This window comes from Ambystoma mexicanum, chromosome 2q, assembly GCF_040938575.1.
Source record: "Ambystoma mexicanum isolate Mex_15411 chromosome 2q, UKY_AmexF1_1, whole genome shotgun sequence".
Classification (NCBI taxonomy): Eukaryota; Metazoa; Chordata; class Amphibia; order Caudata; family Ambystomatidae; genus Ambystoma; species Ambystoma mexicanum.
The window spans coordinates 1,354,990,724-1,355,018,513 of record NC_090924.1 but is presented as its reverse complement, the minus strand read 5'-3'; the positions used below and the strand labels follow the sequence as shown (position 1 = coordinate 1,355,018,513).

General features: G+C 48.2%; 1 protein-coding gene across 2 annotated transcripts in view; it reads left to right on the top strand.

Annotated features, from left to right (window-relative positions):
- TOPAZ1 (testis and ovary specific TOPAZ 1) overlaps positions 1 to 27,790 on the top strand; it is a 2,616,805-nt gene that overhangs the window by 1,949,230 nt on the left and 639,785 nt on the right. For both annotated transcript variants that reach the window (XM_069648829.1, XM_069648828.1), the window contains one exon: positions 2,047 to 2,218. In XM_069648829.1, coding sequence (XP_069504930.1) covers positions 2,047 to 2,218 — 172 coding nt within the window. The remainder of the gene's footprint in view (positions 1 to 2,046; positions 2,219 to 27,790) is intronic.

The window sequence follows — 27,790 nt, the reverse complement described above, 5'->3', positions numbered from 1 at the left end:
TACCTCGGACTCCAGGTGCTGCCCCCGACATCCCCAGGATGGAGGACCCACATCAACAACCCCTCCTCGCCTACCCCACCCCCTCACTCTCGGCTTCTCAAGACCTTACCCTCTCCCTGTAATTCATGCCCCACTGTGCATGGCCCGCGCCGTTGCACCCAACTTCATGAACCACCCATCTCGGCACGTCAGCCCACACCAATGTTCATAACACCCTGACCAACAACGCCACTGACAACAGTTATCAAATTACGATAAAGTTTACTCTGTACGCGGCAATCGCAAACACAGACCTTAATTCCGGAACAGCGAGCCTGCTTGATCAAAACCCTCCTCCCATATACTCACCTCTCATATTGCTACGCTCATTCTCTTCTAGCCACCAACACAAAACTATAATGCAGATACACCCCTCGAACAATGTCTGCCTTGCTGCTCATATACAAACATTGCCTCATGAACACCACAACACTGATACAACGCAGCTATACCCCTCAATTGCGGCCTAGCTGCACCCATATGCATCCTAAATAGGCCTAACGCAGCGAGAACCCAGTCCTGGTGACCATCGCTGTGACTGTACACATTCTACTGATATCGAATACCACCACACCTAATGCTAGGATGCAGCTACCATCGCTCATACGCTTCAGTTGCACACAGAATCGGTGCACCCTATGCCACCTTACTCTCTCAACTGACCATGGCCACGGTCCCCGAGGGCGTTCAACCTACCAGTGCTTTGAGGTCATACTAATGATATATAGAGCACTATATAAATGCCAAATAACATCGGTTGGTGGACGGAGATCATTGGAGTAGCTATGCATGGCATGCCGCAAGACTGAGTGCACTTTCCTTGTGTATTTCTTTAAGGCTTCTCAGTTGTCATGCAGCACTGCAAGTGCAGCACACTGGAGAACATTAGAGGGTGCTTCCCTCTATCGCCATGTCTGGACGCTAGGTATCAAAGTGGTGCCACTTGCTTGAGGCGCCTCTACAATCTCCACATTTCAGTGGTCCTTATCTCAGGGTCCAAAGTTTGTCTTCAGGAACATGCAGGGAGAGAGGTGCTGTCTCAGAAGCGTCTTTCTTGCTCAGGTTCACTGCAGCAAATGGGTGCTGCTGCGGCTGCTTCTCGGCTGCCTCCTTGGTGGGGCTGTGGCAGGAGAGTCCAACTTTCACTCGTTTCCATTGAAGTAATGACTTGAGATCAAGTAGGTAAGTAAATTACCCTTTATTGTTCAGTACTGCAATCTTATCACATTTGCCCCACCGTTCTCCGCTAGCCAACTGACACTAGTCGGATCTCCGATCTACGAGATTACTCCTGAGAAAGTTACAGTGGCCTATTTGCTACTACCATATTTTTCCAGGTGGAGTACTCGCATACAGAGTCCCACTCTGACCGAGTACCCTTGGACAGGCCTGATGTTTCCTGCATTTCCCCTGCAATTTAATCAATCATAACAAACATAGTATGTGGCAACATTTGCGGGCTTTCTCCCCACAGCACTTTATCCCTCATGAACCGAAAATTCTAAAATCCTTGCATCCCCCTAAGAGACATTGAGTTTGAGGGGAAAACCTTCTCCTATGCAAAGTGTGTTGAAAGGCACAGACTGAAGCTCCAGAGAGGAGACTAGGTAGTTCAGGGGCATCCTCAACTTATCACTTTCTAGGGTTTGAAATGAGTGGCTTACCCTGCCCCTAGATGTCTTCAGGCTCCCTCTGGGGCCATTCATAAGTGACCTTGAAACAAACTGGAACTTTTTCAGAGGAAAGCAAGAGGATAACCGCAGAAGATGCTTAGGAGCAGGTCAAAAGTCTTAGCTCCTTAACTGGTTGTGGTGTAAAGGGCTCAGCAGGGGCAGATTTAGCATTTGCATGTATTGAAAATAATAGGAGTGTTTGCAGACAGCACCATGCCAACAAATGCAAGAGTCTGTGCAAATGGATTCCACTGTGCTTTACAAATTCTGCATAATATAATTTCGGCTCCAGTATAATATATATTTTTTTTATATTTTCACATTTTATTAACAGCACTGTAAGGAACAATCGAACTGGATCAAATTGGGGAATTTGTATGTAAATATCAGAATGGCATTTGAAAACTTACCTGATCTGAAGAAACTGTCAAATTGTATCACTGAAGCTCTGTTAAAAGACAGCAAGGAAGAGAAAATTGTTCCTTTCTGTATATTTGCAGACACCGGTAAGTTGAAGGTGGATCTTAAATGTTTTACTTGACCAATATCACTATTGCTCTTCTGTAAATGTAAACATGCACATTGATAGTATGTGATTTAGAAAATAAATAAAAATAAAGCCACCAGTCCTGTGTGCTTACCATTCATGTGCCTTCCATGGGATGGAGAAAGCATTTTGCGCTCGTGAATTCTTTTAATTTTGTGGCATGAATAAATAGGGTACTCTTTAATCTACTTGAATCACTGAAATGTTTTTGCGCTAAAGGGTACATGTCCTTTAAATACCTGTTTTAAGAACCTTTGTGTTTTCCAAAGTTAGAGAGTTCCAATTTGGAAATAAATATGATGTATGAGTGTGTCAAGCCATCTTGGATATCTTGCTGCATTTTACTGCATCATTTCTCTGGGTGGGTATCGCCCTGTTCTAACACACATCCACCTTTACCACATATGCACCCAACCCTCATTTTATACAGCCCTGTTCCTCTGCCCATCCCATATTTACTGCAGTAAATTTCAGTAAAATGTAACACCTGAAAATGTGATTTCCTGATTTCCCCCAAAATTTCTTAATTCGTTCACAAGCATTGTAACCGTTTCCCTCCCCTAGATAATGAGCTTCTGCGCTATCTTTTGAGTTCTTTTAAAATGTCATGATTTTTTATTAGACAGGGATTGCTAGTCTAACCTCCACCTCAGAGGTGGGCACAATGCCCACTAGAGCTTTTTTCCAAACTTTATTAATTTTACACAGAATAAGAAACTGTTGCTCTTGTTGACGGAATATTCAAAACACGTTTACTAAATATGAATGTTGAGAAGCAAAGAATACAATAGTATAATTTGAACAATGTATAGTATTCTTTCAAATTCGTGTGGCAGCATATACAAGTAAACTCTGCACAGCTGTCCTTTTTCATCACATCAAAATTCAAAAGTGGTCAAGACCATCAGCCTCTGATTTCAGGCGGTCCGTTAAAAAGTGCTGGTATCAACGGATATCAGGACTTTTCCCAGACCAGTGAAATACAGGTGAGGCGGACCACAAGTGCCGGATTCAACGGCATCAGTAAAAACTTATCCACAAATAAAGGCGCTGGTGCAGCTAAGTACCGGACAACCCCTTAACCTGTGGCTGTGTGAACAGCAACACCGGCACATCCGAGGCTGTCCCTTCCGGTATTACTGCCAAGAAATGCCGGTAACACAGGCAAATGCTATGCGTCGAAACATCCACCTGAAAGCAGGTGGTAAATGGCAGTAAATGCTTGCAGGTGTGGGAAATGAGGCCACAGGTGCACCCAAAGCAGCATGGAGGAACTGCAAAAGGTCACACCTTCAACAGACATACAGCTGCTCCAGGCCAACAAAGAGCTGCAGACGCTGGAGGATCAACAGAGGGCCGTGCACCCATATCCCGGGTTCGTGCCACACCATGCACCCTCACTGACATGCACATCCTAACCCTCGACCACCTTGACAGGGAGAGAATAGCATAAGTCCTCAGCATGATCCAAGAAGCAGGATTGGGATCCGTACAGCCATACCACCGCTGGTAAAGCTGGTGTTGGTCATGCACTTCCTTGCGATGAGCACATTCCATCACACAGTAAACCAGCTGTACTGCCTATTGCAATTTACATTCGCAAAACTGTTGGTGGAGGGGCTCGACTTATTCCTGCTGCATATGTATATTTCCCTCCCAACCACCATGACACAGGTGTATGCCACCAAGGCAAGATTCTATGCCATAGCAGGCATGCCCATGTGGTAGCTGCCCTGAATTGAATGCACGTCGAGCCGGTGGCACCCCAGGCCCTGGAGGAAGTCTACATGAACCAGAAGCAGTACCATTCACTGAACATGCAGGTTACCTGTGATGCAGACCTCATGATCACCCACTGCTGTGGCTGGTTCCCTGGCTCAATCCATGATAACATGGTCCTGCGCAACAGCACGCTGCCAGCGTACATGGAGGGGCACCGAGGTCAGCGTACCTGGGCATTTGGTGAGTACAAGTCTCAGCACACTGAGCATGCTCCAGGGGGCGGGGGGAGTTGTTGCAACGTAAATCTATGCTCTGGGAAGGCCATACCGACACTGGACACACACACACCACCTCCCCGCCCCCACACATCCCTGAGACAAGACATGCTGCTGGCCACTGTAATGGGACACGACACAGCAGTGAATGGGCAAACCATGCAAACCAAACTGGCCAGATACATAAACTGGACCACAGTGCAACACCCACAGAATGCATGGCCTGCAAGGGGGTTTGGCATGGTTGCCTATGTGTGTACAAAGTATGTGTACTGGGGCGCCAAGGGCCATCGAGGAGGTGCAGATAAGACATTCAACAAAACACCCAAGCACAAATGTCACCGGCCACAGTAAGAAGAAGCACACATCAAATCAATTCACAAGTCGATAAATCTGCTGTTTGGCATACTGCATGTCAGCATGGGAGGTCAAGCCCCAGACACCCATTGTCCGTGTGGATGAACTGTAGTAAGGAACAGGCCCACTGTAGTAAGGAACTGACCCACGTGTCACCAACGGGAATCAGACACATGGGGTGAACACAATTTCATTCAGTGCATCGCACTACCATACATGACATGCCGGCCAGAGAAGTGCCACAGAGGGACCCCTCAGTAGCAATGGACATGGCATGTGTACCAGACCAGTCATGTGAGCCACACCCATGGCTGCTACGATTGTTGGGTGTGAACAAGATTTGGCATGTCTGTAGCCCCCCCTGCTCCCCATACGTAGTGCACTCCACATGCAAAGGCCTAAATATGAATGGGTGTACTGTGCTGACACATGCAACATGTCCTGTAACTCTGATACTCATTCGTCCCACCCCCTTTCCACCAGCCTTGTGGGCGTCCTCCAACATGGGGATGGTACAGGAACCTATGGCAGTGAAAAAAATGAGCTTCCCTTTTCAATTTAATGTAGCGCACGGGGGAGCCTCCAGCGCCTCACCCCAGTCCCTTTTTCTGCACGGATGGTGTCGGACCTGGCAGCCAGAGCAGGTACCTTTTTACATTTTCACATGCTCCCATTTGTTTTTTAAATTCTTATTTCACTTCCCTTAGGTGCCTCACCTCCCCAGCCTGTGTCTGCTGTAGGAGGATTCACGAGGTGTTCCTCTTGCGACTGCTTGTTCCCGCCTCTGACACCCATGCACTGTGTCTTCAGTGTTTGGGGCCTGACCACTGATGGGACGTGCGGCCTGCAGCGCTATCGTTCACCAGGGCATTGAGGAATCAGTTGTCATGGTGGAGGGCGATCATCCACACTTCTCCCCCTCTCCACCTTAACGGCTTTGTCTCCGGGACCTCTCGTCGAGATAAGGCATGACCTCTGTTAAGCATGGCTGCACAGCGCGGGGACTCCCTCCCCCAGGGTTCCCCCAGATTGGGATTCCTCGCATTCAGGATCTTGCAGGTCCGAGGCCTCTTTGGCTACTGGCTCCCAAGCCAAGGGCCCTGGCGACTCTTCCGGGCAGTCCGGGGAAAGACCTGAGGCCTTCCGGGCTACTGGCTTCCAAGCTTGAAGGGTCCATAGGCCCTACAAGGTTGTCCTCGGACGGACGATCAGGCTTGTCCTTTTCTTCTACCCCAGGGGAGGGTAAGGGGTCGTTGAGTGCCACCTCCAAGAGTTGTTCCTGTCAAAGAACTGAAGTAGTTGGATCCTGCAGGAGTGAAGCTTGCCCACCAAACCCCCTAAGCCTGCCAGCCCAACAATCCAGACACTATAAAACTATTGGCCAGGCAAACCCAAGGGGAAAGGGGAATGGAGAAAACAGAAGACAAAAACTCCCACTGCAGGTACTTCAGACTGCCTTCACTGGAAAGTCTTTTGAATCAGTAGAGTTCCTAAAAGGAAAGTACAACCTTAAATAAATAATATATTAACTTACTTTCTGACTACACTCTCAATGTAATGTGTTTCAATTTACCTGTTGCCTAAACTTGATTCGCCCTTAGGCTGCTTCTGAAAGAATATTGCTGCTGCATAAGATGCTGTGTAAGACATTCTCTTCTATTTGTCTTTCGTCACTCTTCTCTCTTTAACTTCTAGCTGTTCTCTTAAAATATGAGATCCAAACAATGTTGCTGTTATTATAATTCTATTCATGAATATTTAACTTCTGTGTATTTTCTTCTCCTAAAATTATCATATATATAAATATATATATATATATATATATATTTTAGGCTTGTGGAATCTGCTTAGATCACATGCTGTGCATAGGCCGACATCTAGTGGAAGCTGCGGAGTATTAGTTTTTCGAAACTCGAAAATGGGGGCGTCGACACAGGGCATGCCAGTAATACTATCCCTAGTGTGACGTCCCCTGTACCCATGATCCCTCACGCATGTAGGACCCTCAGATTGTTTTTTTCCGCCATACTGGTCGGAAGCATTTCGCGGAGTTCCTGGCACTAAGCCATAATTTTGCAAAATATTGATAATTTTACCCCTTCTCCACCCCAACGTCGAGATACCGAATTTCTATACTCGACGCCGGATCGAAGAGGATTTCGACCGTCGACTGCACGACGATTTTGGGCCTCGAGGCTTCCGTCTCGGCCCGGGCCTGGGCCGCTGCCCAAGGTCCTGCAAGTAGGGAGAGTGGGGGGTGGTCATACTCTACACTCTTGTAATATATAGACACACTTATATATTCCTACATTTACCAGTCCGCTGCCACAAGGTGCGTATGGAGGGTACCCCTTTCCAATTCTGCCCCAAGTGCAATCGCAAATACCCTTGGGTGGACAGGCACGCCACGTGCAACCTCTGCTTGCTGAGGGACCACCCCAAGGCAAATTGCAGAGCCTGTAGTAGGTTTAAGCCTAAAACACTTAAGGACCGTTCAATCAAGCGTTGGGCCCACCACGCCAGGCGTCAAGAGGCCATGGCAGCGGAGGGCGCCTTCAGCGACGGCAGCAACGCCGTACTTTCGGACGGCGAGGGCTTTATGGCGTCGAAAGACATCGAGCGCAAGTCCCCGACCTCGGAAGGTCGACCGGCAGGCCGGCTATGGGGAACACCCCCGGCGACACGAGCGCTTCCCATGAGACTTTCACAAAACACACAAAGTCCAACCGAGACTCGACGCGCACGTCGAGTTCTCGGAAAGAGGCACGTAGAGAACGGTCCAAATCGGCGTCCTCTGGGCACTCTCGATCTAGATCGCCACACGACGCCAGGCAAGCATCCACTGTTGCCAAGAGTGCCTCGCCCCTAAGGTCACGGAAGCTCGATCGTCGGGAGACGAAGCCGACTTCCACCCTCAGGCCGCACTCCAAGAGTGGGCGCCCGCAGACCGAATTACTACAGATCCCGAACCCCTACCTCCACGCTCGAAGGATAGGGTCAAGACCCCCGAACCTCGACGCTAGGCGTCGAAAAGCTCAGAGGGCCCTAAAACACACGGGAAACACTCCTCCAGTCACGGGGAGTGAGGGAAACAGCAAAGAAAGCAGTCTCTACCCACTTCCAAGCCCGCAGAACACTCCACTCATCAAAAACAGAAAGAAAAGTCCAGGTCTTCTAATAACACCAAAACCCCCTGCACAGGCTACCAAGTCTAGTCAGGATAAATTTGAAAAACTCCCAGAAAGGGTCATTCCCAGTTCCAGAGTTGACATAGATAGGGTAATGTCAAGAATGTCATCTTTGGCAGATTTTTATGCAAAAAACCCAGAGCACTTTCTTGCTTATACTCCCGACGGGTCAGCACCCTCTGGCTCTAAGGATCCTTTACCTCCAAGTACAAGGTCCCACTTTGAGACACCAACAGGGTCTTCAGACCCCTTCTACGTCCAGCCCTACTCTCATTACCAGGGAGAGACATCCTTTGTTGAGGATCCAGATTTGGGCATGGTGGAGGAACAAACTGGGACAGGCTACTATGGGGATGATGAGGATCAAGATGAGGAGGAGGAAGACCCCTACAGGGTAGACTCCCCCGTAGAAAGAGAGGCCCCCATTACCGACTCGCCTGTCGACAACCAGCCGCTCCTGAATGAAGTGCTGTCTCGAGCAGCCGATCATTTCCACATCGACACCCAGGGTGCCCAGGAGGAAAGAGACTTCGCAGAAGAGTTAGTGGGGGAGAGGAGGCCTGTTGCTCAGGCCATCCCTATCCTAAAATCTATTCAAAGAAGAATAGACCCGTCACTACTCAATCCTAACCTCACCAGAGCAGTGAACCCTAGGATTGAAAAACTTTTCAAGGCGGCGCAATCAGACCCACTATATATGAGGGCATCTGAAGCCGGACTCACTGGTTGTTACTAACACCCGTAAGAGGGCTGGAACACCCTTATCATCGTCCGAGGCTCCTCCCGACAAGGAGAGCAAAAGACTGTACGGGTTAGGCAGGAAAGTGGCCTCCACTTCCGCCTACCAGGCAAGGATTGCTAACTCCACCACCCTGTTGGCCAGCTACAACTGCCATCAGTGGGAAGAGGTCGCGGCACTCATAGACTCCGCACCAGAACCCTTAAAGAGCCAATCGGCACGAGTTTCAGCGGAGGGAAGAGCCGTGTCCGGTTGTGGATAGCAGAAGGAACTGTTATTAAGAGACACGCTTGGCTATGCCAGTCTGGTTTCAAGGCTGAAACACAAACGTCACTATTGGACAAACCGGTGGAGCCGGATCTTCTGTTTGGTAAGGCGGTCGAGGATGCACTAAAGAATGCTAAGGACGAGTATGAAACACTCAAATCCCTAGGCCAGCTAACCACTAAACCCCCTAATCAGAGAGGGAATGGCAATTTTCGTTGCCCACGCGGCCAAAATTCCCAAAGAGGTTCTAACTATTCCCAGGGGCAGGGTCACAGTGGAACAATAATAACCAGCAGTCTACCCAGGGTTACGGCAGGCGTAATAAGAGAGAACGTGGTAGAGGTAGAGGCAGCCCCAATAAAGGAGGCGGCATGCCTCCACCGAAACAGTGACGCTCCGTTCAGGGTCCCTTCTCACGCAACCCCAGTAGGGGGGGACGCATTTCCAACTTCACCCAAGCTTGGGAAGGGATCACATCAGACAGATGAGTGCTGTCAACAGTATCCGAGGGGTACTGTATAGAACTACTAGAGCGTCCCCGAGACCATCCTCCACGACAAAAAATACATTCTTTGGAACACCAGAAGATCCTCCTAGAAGAGATCGTCAAACTGCTAGCAAAGGACGCGATAGAACTCGTCCCTGGACACCAGGTAAACAAGGGTATTTATTCAACTTACTTCCTTGTGCCAAAAAAAGATTTGACAATGCACCCAGTATTGGACTTACGGCCTGCCAACAAGTATGTCAAGCCCCAAAAGTTTCGCATGACAACTCTCCAAGAGGTAATCCCCCTCCTAAAAAAGGGGGATTACATGGCAACATTGGACATGAAAGATGCCTATTTTCATATTTCCATGTTCCCAGCGCACAGAAAATACGTGCGCTTCAAGGTGAACAGTCGACACTTCCAATTCAAGGTACTGCCCTTCGGGATAGCTTCGGCCCCAAGGGTATTCACCAAGGTACTGGCGGTGGCGGCAGCACACCTACGCAGGGAGGCAATCCCGGTGTACCCTTACCTGGACGACTGGCTCATCACGGGGGAAACCCCAGTAATTTGCAGAACAAACATTCAAAGGACTATCGACCTCCTCTTCGAATTGGGCTTCTCAATAAACAAGAAAAAGCCAAGTCTAGTGCCAAGCACATCCAAACAATTCTTAGTAGCTATCCTAGACACTCAAGAGGGGTTGACCTTTCCTTCAGAGGAAAGAAATCGGAATATACTGCTGCAAATTCTGCAATACCAGTCCGGTCGCCAGATAACGGTACGCAAAGCAATGCGTTTGCTGGGCATGATGGCGTCATGTATTGACCTGGTCCCCCACGCGCGCCTGCGTCCCATGCAGGAATGGTTGGCGAAACAGTGGTCTCAGGCAAGTGGTCAGTGGGACGATCTAGTGGTCGTTTCGCCAACACTGGTACAAAGCCTTCACTGGTGGACAAGAGAGAATCTGTCCAAGGGGAAACCCTTTTACGATCCCGAGATACAGGCGGTAGTCACAACCGATGCATGCCTGACGGGGTGGGGAGCTCACCATCTCCACCACACAGCTCAGGGTCTCTGGTCTCACGCAGTGGCCAAGAATCCCATCAACCTTCTAGAGCTTTTGGCAGTATTCAGAGCGCTTCAAGCTTTCAAACCCTACCTTTTAAACCTGTCAGTGCAAATCCGGACGGACAGCACTACAGCTATATTCTACCTGAACAAACAAGGAGGGACTCGCTCGCCAAATCTGTCTAAGCTTGCCCAGAAAATCTGGCTATGGGCACTCAGACGGAACATCTTCCTGTCATCGCAACATGTTCCAGGGGATCTCAATTCCCTAGCGGATGCTCTGAGCAGAGACCTCCTCCCAGAGGAACACGAGTGGTGTCTACACAGAGAAGTCGGAGAAGATATCTTCTATCAGTGGGGTTTCCCCACTATAGACCTATTAGCCACAAGCGAAAACAGACAATGCCCAGGATTCGCATCCAGGTTCCCCCAACCAGACTCCCAGGGGAACGCCCTGTGGATGAACTGGTCAGGGATGTTTGGGTACGCTTTTCCACCAACTCCTCTAATCAGGAAGGTGGTCAACAAGATGAACAGGGAATCGATGACGCTCGTCCTGGTTGCTCCCATGTGGTGAGACAACCATGGTTCCCACACTTAAGCAGACTGGCGGTGTGCGAACCCATCAGACTTCCGAGCTGGTACAACCTATTGTCCCAGCACCAAGGTCAAACAGTGCACCCTCAACCCAACTCAATGAACCTGGCAGCATGGCTCCTGAGGTCATTGAGTTTGGACATCTCAAATTACCACAGAGGTGTATGGACATCCTAAAAGAGGCTAGGAAGCCCAACACGAGGCACTGCTACTTTGACAAATGGAAGAGATTCGTAATCTTGTGCCAGAGTAAGCAAGTCAACCCAGTAGATTGCACTCCTTCCACTATTGTTACTTACATGCTCCACCTGCTGGATGCGGGGCTGGTTTTTAACTCACTGAAGGTACACCTGGCAGCCCTGTCAGCATACACCACTTCCCATAACAAGGTGTCGTGGTGGAAAGTACCAGTAGTTAAGGCCTTCATGGAAGGAGTAAAGAGACTTCACCCTCCTATTTCTAACCCACCACCAGGATGGGACCTGAACGTGGTGCTATCTAAACTCATGGGCCCCCCCATTCGAGCCAATGTATAAAACGAGTCTCAAACACCTGACCTATAAGACTGCCTTCTTAGTAGCCATTACATCCATAAAAAGGGTCAGTGAAATTAAGGCTCTGTCAGTGCAGGATGCTTTCTTTACTATTCATAAGGATAAGCTGGTTTTACGGACACACCCTAGGTTCTCACCTAAGTTTATTTCCAAATTCCATGTAAACCAGTCCATCGAGCTTCCGGCTTTCTTCCAAAACCCACAAAGCTCGCCTGAGGTTAAACTACACACCCTAGATGTGCATAGGGCGGTCCTTTACTACGTAAACAAGACCAGACCGCTTAGGAAAACAGATCAACTGTTTGTCTCCGTAGCCACAGGCAAGGAGGGAGATCGCGTCTCTAAAGGTGCCATCTCCAAGTGGATTGTCAACTGTATCCAGTTGTGTTACTCTTTCTGACAAAACTTTGCCTTTTACGCCCCTAGCCCACTCGACAAGAGGCATTGGGACCACTCTGGCTTTCATTGCAAATGTTCCCCTTGACACCATTTGCAAAGCAGATACTTGGAGCTCTATTCACACCATTACTCAGCACTACTGCATTGACACCCATTCCAAGACAGATACTCAAGTGGTTCTAAGACACCTATTTGCTCATAACCCTTCTCACATCCCACCTCCTTCTTCAGGTACTGCTCGCTAATCTATGCACAGCATGTGATCTAAGCAGATTCCACAAGCCTCAGAAGGGATACATTACTCACCGTAATTGTATTTCTGATGCTTGTATCTGCTTAGATTCACATGCGGCCCACCCTTCCTCCCCTCTGAGAGAAGGCGCATGGATGCTTGTAGTCTTATCTTATCTATCTTCTATCTGCTTCGATCATCTGTACTCGCGCTACTCCTCATGCTACCTCATGTCAGAAAAAATACAATCTGAGGGTCCTACACGCGTGAGGGATCATGGGTACAGGGGACGTCACACTAGGGATAGTATTACTGGCACGCCCTGTGTCGACGCCCATTTTCGAGTTTCGAAAAACAAACTGTAATACTCTGCAGCTTCCAATAGATGTCGGCCTATGCACAGCATGTGAATCTAAGCAGATACAAGCATCAGAAATACGATTACAGTGAGTAATGTATCATATATATATATATCTTCTATTTCTTCTGATGTCGCTTTAAATATCTGCTGACTCATTCAAGTTTTGAAAAGTACTCTGCTTGTACTTCCATAAAATAATGTCCCATGGCAATGTCTTAGTAGAAGGCGCTCACTTGAAAAAAAACTGACACGCTTTTAAAATCCGAAGCGTTATCTTCAGAAGAATGTCTCAGATTCCATGCAGTCCGTAACGCAACGAAACACGACGCAAAAAATAACTTCCAAAATGGCTGCGACTCTTAATGCTACGTCGTTAAGGTCCTTTTTTCGAAACCGCGCACATGAAAAACTATGATACGCGCTATACGCTCGCAAATATGTGAAACAATAAATGTTAAGTAAAGGTTAAAGACATTAATAAGGTTAGAAACACAACGAAAAAATGATCTGCACGCCTAATTAGTGCCAAAAACGTGTTAAACTATTTGAAGTCTTTTTCTTGTGTTTCCAAAATGTAGTCTTGTTTCCACAAAAATTATTACGCATTCTCTTTCTAAAAAATACATCATAAATCTTTCAAACCTAAAAATTATCTTCTGATCGAAAGTCTTAAAGTTTCTCTTTGTAAAATACTGAAAATTCACTTAGCTTTGTCTTTGTTTAACTGGTTCTAAATGGGAAATCTTCTTCTGTAGCTTTCTTCAACTTCTTTCTTGACTTATATTTCTAATATTTAAATTAGAACTGAATGAAAGATTTAGAACTATTTAGAACATTCTAAATGACAACACAATGCAGCCCGCTGCGAACTAAACCAATCACTGCTGGGAAAGTGTTCCACCATCTTGGCTTGGGAGCATTTCATCTTTCTAAATGAAAGTTGGTTAAGGAAATAAGAGCAAACTTAAAAATGAAATGTTCTACTCTCTAACCAGGTTTATTTAATACTTTAACTAACCTCCCTTTCTAACTTTCCTGGAATAATATTTGAAACAACCTATTCTCATAGAGCCCTTGCCAATGTGAGATACAAAATGTGAAAACCTGACAGTTCCTCAGCTAGATCCAGCATGGCTCCCGGCACAGGTGTGGAGGGTCCCCAGCCTACGGAAGCGCTCTACGAGGCCGTCGTCCAGGGTGTTTCAACTACTGGCCAATCTGGCTGAGGGCTCAGCATCTACCAGAGGGCTCTCTGAGGTAGACCTCTCTGCTTCGGGTGCAAGACCCAAGCTGTATCCACTCGTGTCTGAGGACTCTCTTGGCTCACGATCTTCGCACTCTCCCACCCAGGGCGTGTCAGAAGACTTCAAAATGGAGGAGCAGCACATGGCAGATCCTGCCAGGCAGGCGGCTATCTTGGATCCGGCTGAGGGCCCGCCAGTGCTTTCGCCCATAGAGTGGGCTTTGTGGGACAATTCGAGCCCCCTTCTTTCTGGAAGCGGCAGCGGATACTACTGTGCAGGGTTTTGGTCCCCACAGGGGTACATTTACCCATCACATCCCTACAGCTACACGTACCAGGCGCTTTGACCAGGAGCTGAAGCCCAGTGCCTCAAAGGGCTTCCTCATGCTTTCCCCTCAGATGAAGGGGCTCCTAAAGGACTTTCTGAAGGAGGTTATCCCCCAGGCGGTGCCGCCTCAGGGGATAACTCCCTCCCCTGGGGACTCCTCCCATTCTTCCGGCTCTCCCAGTCCCTCCTACTGTTCAAGCCCTACTGGTTGTGCTGACCCCTCCACCTCCTCCTGTACCACCAACGCCTCCCCCTCAACAGCCGTTGGACTAGTTTGGGGAGGACCCCGGCGTCACCTTTGTCCCAGGGCCCAGATTCCTGCCTGTGAAAAATGGGAGGTGTGGAGGGGGGCGATGACGACGAGGATGACGACAACCAGTACAATGAGCATCCGTTAAGGCCTTTCATGACTGCCTCCAGGGCCTGGCAGAGTTCTTGGGGGAAGGGGTGTCCCTCTTCCTGAGCAAGCCCCCCTGGAGGCTGGTGTGCACACAGAGGTCTTGGGTAAATGCACCACGATCCAGTCTAGCATCCCACTCCAGAAGGATGTGCTGCAGGTGGCGCAGCAGTTCTTGGAGAAGCCCAGGACCTAATCCTAGATAGATAAGAAGTTGGACACCAGGTTTAGGCTGATGGTCGGTGAGCCAATCTCTCCTTGCCACCCTCCCGCATCCCCGTCCCTCTGTGGTGGCAGCGGCCTCCTTATATTCTAAACCATAGTCTTTGTCGTCTTCCTCCACGGGAGCCACCTCAAGTTGCCTCTCCAAGAAGAACAAAGTCCTCGAGAAAGCGCTGTTGGCTGCGGCTAACCAGAAGCTGTGGCAGGAGCTCTAGGAATTTCTACCCGACCGCCCCTCTGACAAACAAGCCTCCTTCAAGGCCGGTCTGGCAGATACCTGGGCCATTGCTCAGGACCTCATGGAGTCTTCAATCTCCCACATTGACATAGCCAGCAAAGAGCTGTGTTTTGGGGTTGAGATGAGAAGGTAGGCCTGAATGCACACCACCAAGTTTTCATCTGACGTGCAGGAGCCGATCCTAGATGACTAATTCGATGAAAAAGAAAACCTTCACTCAAACTGCCAAGTCCTTGGCACTCCTAACAAAGCTGAGTCAGAAATCCTTCCCTCAATCCCATCGTAGGATTGAGTTCAAGGGTCTCGGAGACCGTGGTACGTGGATGCCTGACAAGTCACCCACAACATCAAAAGGAAGTAGCAGAGGACGTTCCATGGGTTTTTCCGCTCCTCCTCCTCTGCCTCCAACTTAGCGGTATACTCTGAGTGAAGCCCCATGAATGGTATTTTAGCATAGAGGGCTTATTATGGTATTTATAGAGCGCAGACCAAGCTTTCGAGAAACAGAGCCCTTTACAGAGGTATACAACAGTACAGATTCATAACTGAGCAGCGGTAATAGAACAAATATACAACGAGAGTAGGATACAGAGGGGCACAGAGGAGGGGGGGTACAACTGTGCAGGATGGCGGAGAGGGGCAGACAGCCTGTAACGAGTCATGTGAATAGTCTATACATTTAGCGCCTTGAAACACTTGTAGGCACGTTATGAGTGCCATATCCTATCATGTGGCACGGGGCCAAAGTGATGGCCTAGTTGTTGAGGAGGAGAGACTCCTTGAAGAGGTGGGTCTTGAGTTATTTTCTGAATTGTAGGAGCGAGGGGACGAGGCTGATGCTGATGAGGTTCCATAGTCTTGTGGCGTAAGCAGAGGAGGCTTGTTTTCTGTTCCTTTCCTTTTTGCAACAGCAGATAAGTCTGCACGTTTCCTGGCTTCTTGTGGTGCGCTGTTTGGCGGAGATGCTGAGGTTTGCATGTGGAAGTAAACAATGTTGAGTAACAACAAAATGAAGGGAGCCCAAACTTATGAAACTTTGGGAGGGATTTGTGCAGCATTGCAGTATGTTTTTCCAATGCCCGTGTTTCACAAGTCTTCTCCCTCCTCCCCTTAAGGCTGCTTGTGGACCTTCCGGATTCTTTCAGAGATGTTAGTCAGATTGACTGCATGAACCGATTCCCAACAAGTAGTAGATCTCTTCATCTGCAGTGAGATTTATGTCTAAATAAAGTGAGGAATCTGTCCAATGAAATTAATTATTGCTCTTAAGGGAATGCATCGCAGAGTTGGATTCTGAGATGCTTAACCGATTGGATTTATTGTAAGTTATGGAAATGCCTGCAGTCCCTTCAGATTCTACAAGTTCCAGCATAGCCCCGGAATGGAAATCTATGTGCTTTTTAAATAAAGAATATCATCCGCCTATAGTGTTACTTTGTGTGTGGATTTATCTACTGTAAAGCATTGTATATCACTTGTTTTATTAATGTCACTCAGCTAATGGGTGGAGCAAAACAAGCTTCTGAGTGAGCCTGTGTATTTGGTATGCACTAAGTGTCCTGCAGAATACATGTTAACTCAAGTTAATGACTGCTCAGTTGTTTGGAGTTTGCCCTTAAATACAGCATTTATTTTCAAATAGGGAGCCAAGGCCATTTGGTGATATTAAGCTGCATTCCATGCTTAATAGGTTCAGAATATGGTAGATAATTGAAACTATATAGCCCCTCAAATGCTTAGTCAATGTCAGCACAAGGAGGATCAAGAAACAGTGAGTTGCTCTACAACACATCATGGTTAGGTGAAATGGTTTCTGTACAGTAATTTAAGGCACAATGCTCCTTGCATCATGCCCTGTTATGTGGATATTGCCTCCCTTCCCTCAAAGGTCTACCAATCGTCTGTCAGCTGCCTATAAAAAAGGATATTCTAGCGCTCCTCCATTGCAATGCAAACGAGATATGCACCTCTGTTCGCCTCGCTGCTGTGTCACCACATGAAAGCCTCAAGTTACTGTGTCAGCCTGTTTCTAACACAACAGTTCTGGTTGCTTAGTATGCAGAGGCAATTCTATATGAGTATTAACCAACACCTTTTGCACAGCCAGTGCATCTTCAGGGCTGTACAAAATTGACATAAAATGATAATTTAAAACTGTTAAAGATATGGAGCTAGCACTGATGATTAATGTATGGTAAATAATCAAAACAAAATATTTTGTTGTCTGCAATACATTTGAAAAAAACAGACGGGTCATGCAAACTCATCTCAAATAAAAAAGGATGACGTAAACTATAATGAATTGAACAAGTTATTATGAATACTCCAAATACTAGTGTAGAAGTTTCAGCACAGAAACTTAGTAGTGCCAGAAGTAAATAGTTTGGCCTGAGCTACACAATATTTAGTTGGAAAGAAAGTTATAATCCATGAATTGATAAACTGTCACATGCCAAATCACAGGAAGGTAATGCTAATCTCAATGAGATTTCAGAATAAGTGAAATAAATAAAAGAATGAAAATGTCATGTGATTATGCCAAGGTGTGTCTGATGTTCCCAAAATAAATCCCCAAAATAGGTAAGCATATACAAACCGCGTTGGTGAGGTTTGGAATAGAGCGTTGGTGAGCTTTTGAGAATTATCTTTCGAGGGGATTGGGTCCTCCGACGTATTCCATATCTATGACATGTAATCACCACAGCTGTGCTGCTTCGGAAACTTTTTTCGGCGTCTGCGTCCTGCGTCGATGCGCAGCTGTCGAGGACCTCCTCCGAAGTCCGACGTCATTCGATGTGATAAGTAGGACGCACGACGCCCGTAGCCTCAGTTCCGTTTTTTCCACGAACGTGTTGCTTCGTGAATCTCGGTTAACGCCTCGACTCTTTGGAGTTCTGTTCTTCTCAGTTCTTCGAACCTGTTCGTTTTTGTGAAAATCCTTCGTGTGAAGATGTCTTCTACTTCGTCTTCGACCCCCCGGAAGTCGAAGTCTGCGGGGCTTTCGACGGATGATTCGAGGGGTGACTCTCCGTGTCATCGTCGGAAGTCTCGTGGGTCTCCTTCTAGGAGTCGGTCTCACCACTCCTCAGCCTCTTCGAGGCATTCTCGGAAGCGCCGACACCGGTCGTCTTCCAGGTCCTCTTCGGAGGACTCTGCCCAGCACGTCGCTTACCCCACCAGCCGTGCGACGCCAGAGGAATGGGCTTCCTTCGGGAAGAAAATGCTGGCGATTCTTGAGTCGCAGGGTACTAAGCCGTCCGCGCCCCCGAGTGGAGTCGGTCGTGAGAGGGCGAGAGACACCGCTCGCAAGAGTGGTCGGCACGAGTCACGGGAGAGGTCCCGTTCGGACAAGGAGACTCGTTCTCGACGTACCCGTTCCAGGTCCCGGTCCTCGACGCGTTCGAGACCGTGTGCACCTGTGAGGTCTTCGAGGAAGACATCGACGTCTGAGGCGTCGAGGGCGTCGACAGGCTTTCTCGAGGCTCCGGCTCCGAGGAAGTCGTCGACGCTCAGGTCGTTGAAGGACACGCTCGGGGCTCCGGCTTCGAGGGCTGTGTCGACGCCGCCGATGCTAGCGGCGCTGCATCTGACGTCGTCGCCGATATCGTCGACGCCGATCCTCTCGGCGCCGATGCCTGTTCTCTCGACGTCGGCGCCGATTCGCTCGAAGCCGTCGACGCCTTTCGTGTCGGAGGTACCCCATGGCACGGGGGAACCCCCTAGGAAGGCTCTGGTTAAGAGCAAGCACTCTCGGGTGCCTTCTATTCGCCACCTGGAATACATTTCAGAGGCGGAGGAGGATTCTGATGGCCTGGTTCCTAGTCATGTTCCAAATGAAATTGTCTCGGGCCATAGTCAGTTTGAGGATTTGAGGCAGTCCCTGCATGATGCCAGCGGACTGGACAACTCTCCGGAGGTGGAGTTTTGTAGGTCTGAGCCTGGCTCTCATGCCGATTCCTTGTACTGGCGCCTTATGGCTAGGGTTTCTGAGTACTTGGGATGGTCTGCTCCCCCAGGGGAGTTTGTGCAGGATGATCTAACGGACATCCTTGATGTTGGTCCCCCAACTGACCCGGTACTGCCGTTCCATATGGCTTTACAGAGAAGGGTGGGGGCAGCTTGGACTGCTCCGGAGAGTCTCCCGGCGGTGGGCAGATCCTGGTCGCCAAAATACCGTCCAGCCAGTAGCGACCCTTGCTACTTGACCAGGCACCCCACTCCGGAGAGTTTGGTGGTGCAGGCGGCCACGGCCCCGGCGAAGCAGGCGTCGTACCCTACCATCCCTCCTGATAGGGACGACAAGCGTTTTGATGGCTGGGCGAAGAAAGTGTTTTCTTCTGGTGGTATGGCGCTTCAGGCGGCCAACTCCATTTGTGCCCTGTCTCGTTTCACACACACTCTGTGGAACTGTGTTGCGTTAGCGGCTGAACATATTCCCGAAGGGGACGAACGGGATGGTTTCCTTGCTATGGTCCAGGATGGTAAGGATGCCATGTGTGAGTCCGTTCAGTCGGGTTTGGACTTAGCTGAATGCGTCAGTAGGTCCATGGCGGCGAGCACCGTGATACGCAGGTTTGCGTGGTTGCGGAAGTCGGGGTTTGCTCCTGATGTGCAGTCCCGGCTCCTCAACATGCCCTTTGACGGTGAACACCTTTTTGGCAGCAAGGCTGACGAGAGCCTTGAGGTTGCAGACCTCAAAAGCTGCAGCGAAGTCGTTGGGCGCTGCAGTTCGCCAACCTCCGCCTTTTCGTCCTAGGGGACAGCAGGGGAGGGGTGGTTCCTTTCGCTATTACTCGTCCTTCAGTAAAGCGAGAGGAGCTGGCAGTCAAAGAGGCCAACGCAGGGGTACCAGAGGTGGACGACAGGGTACCCGTGGTGCCAAGGCCGCTCGGGCAGTTGCCTCCTTGCCCTCAGGTAACGCCGCAGCTGCTCCCACTCAGTCATGAGGCCATGTCCCATGGTTTGCCGGTTGGGGGAAGGCTGGCACAGCATCTTGTAGAGTGGCAAGCCATTACTTCAGATGTGTGGGTTCTGGAGATCATAACCCACGGCTACTGTCTTCCTTTTCGGCACAGGCCTCGCGACAATCCACCGGGGAACCTCTCTTTGCAGAGTCCGGATCCGCTCCTTGCGCAGGAAATTCAAGCCCTGCTAGAGAAAGGCGCCATTGAACTGGTGCCTGTAGCGGAGAGGACAACGGGATGGTATTCCCCTTATTTTTTGATTTCGAAGAAAGACGGGGGATTGAGACCCATCATGGACTTGCGCGGTTTGAACAAACTCCTCAGGAAGGACAAGTTCAAGATGGTTACTCTCTCTCAAGTCCTCCAGGCCCTTCAGCTTCAGGACTGGTTGGTGTCACTCGACCTCAAGGATGCTTACTTCCATGTGCCGATCCATCCCAAGCACAAGAAGTACCTGAGGTTCGCGGTTGGCGACTTGCACTTTCAGTTTCGGGTCCTGCCGTTCGGATTGACCTCCGCCTGAGGGTTTTCACCAAGCTCATGGTGGTGGTGGCAGCGCATCTCAGGCAAGGGGGGATTCACGTCTACCCCTACCTGGACGATTGGTTGATCAGGGGGAGCTCTCCCGAGCAAGTCCTGGATCATCTGTCCGTCACCTGCCACTCCCTTCACAGGCTGGGCTTCTCCCTCAATTTAAAGAAGTCCCATTTGACGCCAACACAGCGGCTCCAGTACATCGGGGCAGTGCTCGACACTTCCCTGGGGCAGTGTTTTCCTCCCCAGGTGAGGGCTCTTCACATTCAGCAGATGGTGCACAAGTTTCAGCATGCCCAGACGCTCCCAGCGTTCGAGTTCTTGAGGTTGCTCGGCCTCATGGCATCCTGCATTCTTCTGGTGCCTGCGGATGAGATCTTTGCAGTGGGCACTCAAGACGCAATGGTCGCAGTCCTCTGGCAGGATGTCGGACCCGGTTCAGGTGCCGGCCTCGGTCGCCCGGGACCTTCTGTGGTGGGCCGTCGAAGGCAACTTGATGAAGGGGGCTCCATTTTGGCTTCCCTTGCCGGAGGTGACGATCGTGACGGATGCATCCCTCACGGGTTGGGGAGCTCATGCCAACGGGCTGACAGTCACCGGTCGTTGTTCTCCATATCAATCTGTTGGAGCTGAGGGCCGTCAGGCTAGCCCTGAAGGCTTTTCTGCCGACTGTGTGTGAAAAGAGTGTCCTGATCCTGACGGACAACACAGTGGCCATGCACTACCTCAACAAAAAGGGGGGGGCAGGGTCACTTCCTCTGTGCAGGGAGGCGATGCAGCTCGAGTTCTGGGCCATCCAGCAGGCAGTTTCGATCTCGGCAGTTCATCTGGCCGGAGACGAAAACGTGACGGCGGACGCTGTGAGCAGGCAGAGCGCGATCTCTCACGAGTGGGAGTTGGCTCAGGAGATTCTCCTGGAGATCTTCGCCCTTTGGGGGACCCCTCAAGTGGATCTCTTCGCCTCCAGTGTCAACCGGAAGTGCGAAAGGTTTTGCTCGCGGGAATTTCCTCCAAAAGGAGCCTTAGGAGGCGTGTGGTCATTCCCGCTGCTGTACGCGTTTCCTCCAGTCCCCGTCATCCCGCAAGTGCTGCGGAGGTTACGGAAGTTCGGTTCCCGGATGATCCTCATTGCTCCGGCGTGGACTCGGAGGACGTGGTACCCGGACCTTCTCGACTTGTCCATCTGCCCTCCACGTCGTCTTAGCTACCGAGACGATCTGCTCTCACGGGAGGGGGGTCAGGTTCTCCATCCAGAGGTCAGATCCCTCAACCTTCACGCTTTGCTTCTGAAAGGTTGAGTTATAAGGATTGGAACCTCCCTGAAGACGTGATGGAGGTGTTGCTTTCGGCCCGAAGGCCAGCAACAAAGTCTCTGTACCGTTGACGTAAGTTCTGTGACTGGTGCAGAGTTCAGAATGTGGATCCTTTTGCATGTGATATCCCAATGGTTCTGTCTTTTTTACTTTCTTTGGCCCACAGGGGCTTGCAAGTAGGTACCATTAAAGGATACCTGGCGGCGCTGTCCATCTTTAAGCGCTCGTCTGAAGAGTGTTCTTACTTTAAAATCCCTTTAATTTCACAGTTTCTGAAAGGGCTCACTAATGTGTTCCCTCCGTCACCTTTCCTGGTGCCCGGTTGGGATTTAAACCTTGTTCTTAAATTTCTTATGGGTGCTCCGTTTGAGCCTTTACATTCTTGCCCTTTGAGGCTGTTAACTCTGAAAACTGTGTTTTTAGTTGCGGTTACTTCTGCTCGCAGAGTGAGTGAGTTACAGGCACTTTCAGTTAAGCCACCCTTCACTGTATTTCACAAGGACAGGGTTGTCCTTAGAGTTCGTCCTTCTTTTCTTCCGAAGGTAGTGACGGAATTTCATTTGGCCCAGAAGGTTGTTCTTCCGGCTTTCTATCCTCCTCCGCATCCTGGTAAGGAAGATGAGAGGCTCCATAGGCTTGATCCTAGGAGAGCTTTAAGCTTTTATGTTTCACGCATGTCCCGGGTCAGAGTGGACGATCAACTCTTTATTGGTTACGCTGGAAAGCGTTTGGGGCAAGTTGTGACGAAACAGACTTTGTCTCGCTGGATTATTTTGGCCATCTCGGAGTGTTATCGCTTGGCGGGTAAGGACCCACCGGCTGGCTTGCGGGCCCATTCTACCAGGGGTATGGCTGCATCTACTGCCCTGCAGAGGGGTGTTCCTATTCGCAACATCTGTGATGCTGCCATCTGGGCTTCAGTACATACATTTGTACGTCACTATTCCTCGATTCCATCCGAGCACAGGATCTGGCCTTTGGCAAGGCGGTCCTTTGCTCTGCTATTTGATTGGCTATTCTAAATTTTGATTCTAAATTCTTTCCCTCCTCCTTGCTCTGGTACTGCTTTGGGAGTCTGTCATAGATATGGAATACGTCGGAGGACCCAATCCCTTTCGAAGAACAAGTTACTTTCTTACCTGGTAACGTTCTTTCGATGGGATGGTCCGACGACGTATTCCATATCGCTCCCTCCCTGCCTTCCCCGCTGCAGAATTTCTTTTGCGATTGCAGCTTACGTTCCGCAAGGCTTTGTGTCTGACTGGCAGTTGACTAATGTCACACGTTCTGGGGGAAAAAACTACAACTGAGGCTACGGGCGTCGTGCGTCCTACTTATCACATCGGATGACGTCAGACGTCGGAGGAGGTCCTCGACGACGGCGCATCGACGTCATCGACGCAGGACGCAGACGCCGAAAAAAGTTTCCGAAGCAGCACAGCTGTGGTGATTACATGTCATAGATATGGAATACGTCGTCGGACCATCCCATCGAAAGAACGTTAGCACGTAACTTGTTCTTCTAAGAGGAACTTGTGATGAATCTGGACTATTTGTTCCTTCTCTCCATAGGGGAGCATCCCCTTTGAGGCTATGGAGATGAGCCACCACCTTTGAGGCTAGGAAGGTGAGCCTGCCAAGCAGGACCCTCCCTAGGGGTCTGTCAAGAGGGACCTCACTGGGAGTGACTCCCCTCTTGGGGACAATGGCTCCCTTTCGAAAAAGAAACTCACGGGCCAGAGAAGCTTATTTGCCTACATGGGAATTGGAAAGACTGTTACTTCAGTTTTGAATACTTCTGTTTTGAAATCACCAAACAGTGACAGTTCCTCCCATCTCTTTGGTTTCAGGCAATATTGGATCTCACCTGAACGCCACCGTCAAAGAGCATCAACCGTGCCCTCCTATTAGTGATTTCACTTTGGATTTACAGAATAGTGACGTTTCATCAAACTTTGGCTCTGGGTAATGCTAGATCTTGCCTGAGTGCCATAGTCTAAGAAGAAGGACACAACTCTTTTGATCATGATGACATATATAAACCCAGGAAGAACTGTAAAGGGGAGGGAATCTGCTATGCAGGGAGGAGAGTGAATCCTACACAGAAGCCTACCTCTGTGGAAGAGACGCACTGGAGGGGCGTACCCACGCTAGACCATAGAGCCGGTGGTAGTGTGAAGGGCGACCTAGACGCTTGGAAGGCTGGCCTACCATCCAACTGACAAGCCACGGTCGGAGGGAGATTTGAAGACTGGAAGGAAAGCCGTGGTGGGTCTGGGGCCCAGCAACCGACGCCAAGTCCAGATTGCTGGGGAGAGCACAAATCCCAGAGCTCCATGCCCGAAGGACGTTGACTGCTAAGAGAAGCAACATCAGGGAAGAGAACACTCCCAATAAGTCTACCGCTGAGAGGTACAGATACTGTGAAACCAGAGAGGGTAAGCACCCTGTGTGAATCGGAGTAAGAGAAGTATGAATGCTTTGTATCAAGGCTGGGAGAGGCTATGAGATTGCGGGAACCTTAGAAATCTGCAAGGCTTAAGCGCCCTTGTGAATCTGATTGAAAGAGAGGAATATTTTGACTCGTAAGGTGGAAAGACCTACAAGGATACGGAGCCTGAGAAACCCTAATGCGCAATTGCCCTTCTGAAGCTTATCGAAAGAAGCAAACATATTTTGAACCAAGGCTGGGGCACCCTACAAGATTTCAGGAGCCTGGAAAACTCGAATGGGCAAGCACCCTATGTGAAACTGATTGATATCGATACAAAGACGTTACATCGAGGCTGGGAGAAACAGCGAGATATGGGAACCAGAGAGGCATATGTGGGCAAGCACGCTATGTAAAGTACATAAGCTGAGGGCGAACTAGACTGCCAGAGAGCCAAAGGACTTTGGGGAGTGCAAGAGCCACAGACTTGGTATCAAGAGACTTCTACCTAGAGGAAACATGAAAAATCTTTTGTTTTTAACATCGACTTGATGTGAACTGTTGTAAGACATTAAAGAACTATATTTCCAAGTGTTGTGCCATGCAGAAGCGACAGAATGATGGTATTGCTTCAGCCTCCTTCTTTTTGTTCGGTTTTTTCTATAGTAGTAGGGCCAGTTAGTTGGTTAGGATTCAGACGGAGGACGTTTTGCTTTGGACATTGACGAGCACCTTAATGTTTTAGTTTAGATAGTTGGGGGATATTATTTTTTTTAACAATGATTAATTTTTTTAGTTGATTTTACAACTTTATCAATAAACAATTCAACAACTTACAATTCTGGTAAAATGTTACATATCAATGTTTAAAATACAGATATCAAATCATTTCTTCATTTCATGTACTTATCAACCTCATTAGCAATTTCAACATATCCCTAATTCCATTATAACTCCAATTATTAGTAACTGTATTCTTCCATTTCTTTTTTCAATTATATCAAGGGATCTGATCTAATAGCTCATACTCATAGAATCTTAGAATTAACAGGATCAAACATATCATCATATCTTAACTATATCAAATAAATTCAACTTGTTTAGGAATTGAATAGTAGATATGTTCAATGAGACCCGAGAGGTATTGTTTACAAAAAACCATTGAAAGTGAAGTATTCTTTCTGATAATGGCCCTAAACATTCAGTAACAATGTGTTTCAAAGTTTCATTACATCCAACCTGGCAAAAACGACAAGTGATATCTTGATTAGGAACGAAGAATAAGAAGCCAATTTCATTTTAGTAACACATAAATTGAATCTCATTTTCATAATTTTATCAGCATAATCTCGGTCAGGATTTTTTTAAAATATTCAGGTAGTTCAGAAATAGATTTTATCGTAAAAGCACCAGATTTATACACAGAATATTTCATACAATCTTCACACGCAGTTATCCAATCCCAGGCGTACAGTTTAGCTCTTACAGGGTTTTCAAGTAACAGTTCAAATGAAATATCAGCTTGACTCATTATCCTTAAACAAGTTTGTGTCATGCAGCGCCGCTTGAGCTGGTCTCTTTGGCACAGGTGGAAGCGCATTACCAGTGTTTGTTTACCTCCTACTAACATGGTGCCTGCTAGTGTGTATAACGTTGCAGTCTTCCAAGGGTCTTGGGACTGTATGGGTCCGCCCTGCAATCCGAGGAGGATTCTTCATCCTGCGACTTCCGGGAATCTCTGCGTTGCTACTAGTCATAGCGGACGCTCTGTGAGTTCGACACTTTCCCTACTTACACTTTTCCACATAAAATACCAGCTTACTTGTTTGTCTCTCTTATCTTTAGAGCTCTGCTGACTTTCTGACCTACGATAACCGCCCTCGCCTGTTCCGCGTCACTTCCTGGGCTTCGAGGAAAAGGTAGCTAGTTAGTGTTTGTTTTTCTGCTTTTCCCTGGGTTGAAACACCAGTTACTATTCACTCCATTTCTGTTCTAGAACTGTTTCTATAGTTCTACACAAATCTCATGTTCGTGCTAACGGCCAGTCATTAAGCACATCACACAGCACGAACACAAACATCCAAACGCTCCGCCTTTCTCTCTCTGAGCAAACTGAAGAGGAAGGATTCCGCTCTTAATCAAAACCCGGCTTTCACCTCTCAGGGTACAAGAAGTAGGCAGTATTGGTTCTGTTACACACTCATAAAAGGCTTTCTTTTGTCCTAGTATACGCTTGTTTGTTGATTTAGGATTGACACGCCTCCAGTCCTACAAACACACTGATTAGCGGGCTCTTGGTAAACAGCCATACGATCTACCCTTCACAGGTGCATATTCTTGATTCTACATGGTTAGCAAAGATAGACTTCTACAGTTTATATTTTTCTACAACTTACCTGCTTTCTTGCTTACTACCACAGCATACTAATATTCAACCATACACCTGCTGATCTCCCAGAACAAGAAAAGAAGACACCTCCCAGTTGCCTCCACGCCTAATATTGCAGGAGCAGGGTTTTCTTCCCCAGAGGGTTTCCCTGGGGGGCCTGAGTTACTGTAGCCATCTTCTGGCGCAGGGGCACAGGACCCACAGGGGGACTCTTGCATTCCACATTGCAGTCTCTGATCCGGATGTTCCAGAAGGTGGGTCCTTTGGTACAGCACTTATATCACGAATAGTTGAGATTTAGTTAACAGTTTGTTTTCAAAACTCCAAAGGCCCCGAGTCAAAAGACGATAACAGCATGTTTAGCACAGGAAATAAATGATTCACCTCATTTGGCGCAAGTCTACATTTTCTAAAAGTAGATAGTAGGCGCCATGCTGCTACAGCTCTAAGTGATGCGAGTCCAAGTTCAAATCTTATCTAAATTGGAGTAGATTGTGGTAGTGATAAGATTGATTTCCAAAATGCACCCTCTAGCAATTCCCATTTTGGAGATTCAATAAGCGCTTTAGACTCACTACCATAATTATTTTCGGTATCACTTTTTGATTGTAGAAAAGAATGACTGGTTTAAGTGAGAATCTCCCATATTCTTTTTGGAGGCATTTGCCTTGGGTGTCTAATATTTTCATCCTGTTGATTATCTCCACCTTGTAGGGATAGTCAGATCGGCTATTGTTAACTTTCACTCCCAGATAAGTGTAATGAGAAGTCTGAGAGACTGATAGAGATAGGATGGACCAATTGAACTGATAGCCACTTTTCGGTAAGCTATGATGCAAGTTTAAAATATTTGATTTGCTGGCATTCATTCTTAAATTATTAGCATTAGCATAACTACCTAAATCTGTCAATTTTGTTTGAAGGCCAGTTGGGGTCCTATCTAACAATACAAGATCGGCATAAATTAAATATGGTATCGGTATACTTTGCAATTTTGGTGGAAAGGAGCGGGTATTCATTAGATCTTTAAAAATGTCACTAATATAAAAATTAAAAAGAAATGATGCAAAGGGACAACCTTGTTTTAAACCCAAATCAACTCGTATAAGTTCTGTTAAAAGTCCATCTGAAGTAAGTTTAACACTGATCAAATTATTAGAGTAAATCTCTTGAATCGGGTACTCAACGTATATAGGACATGAAGTAGGTAAAAGTTTTAA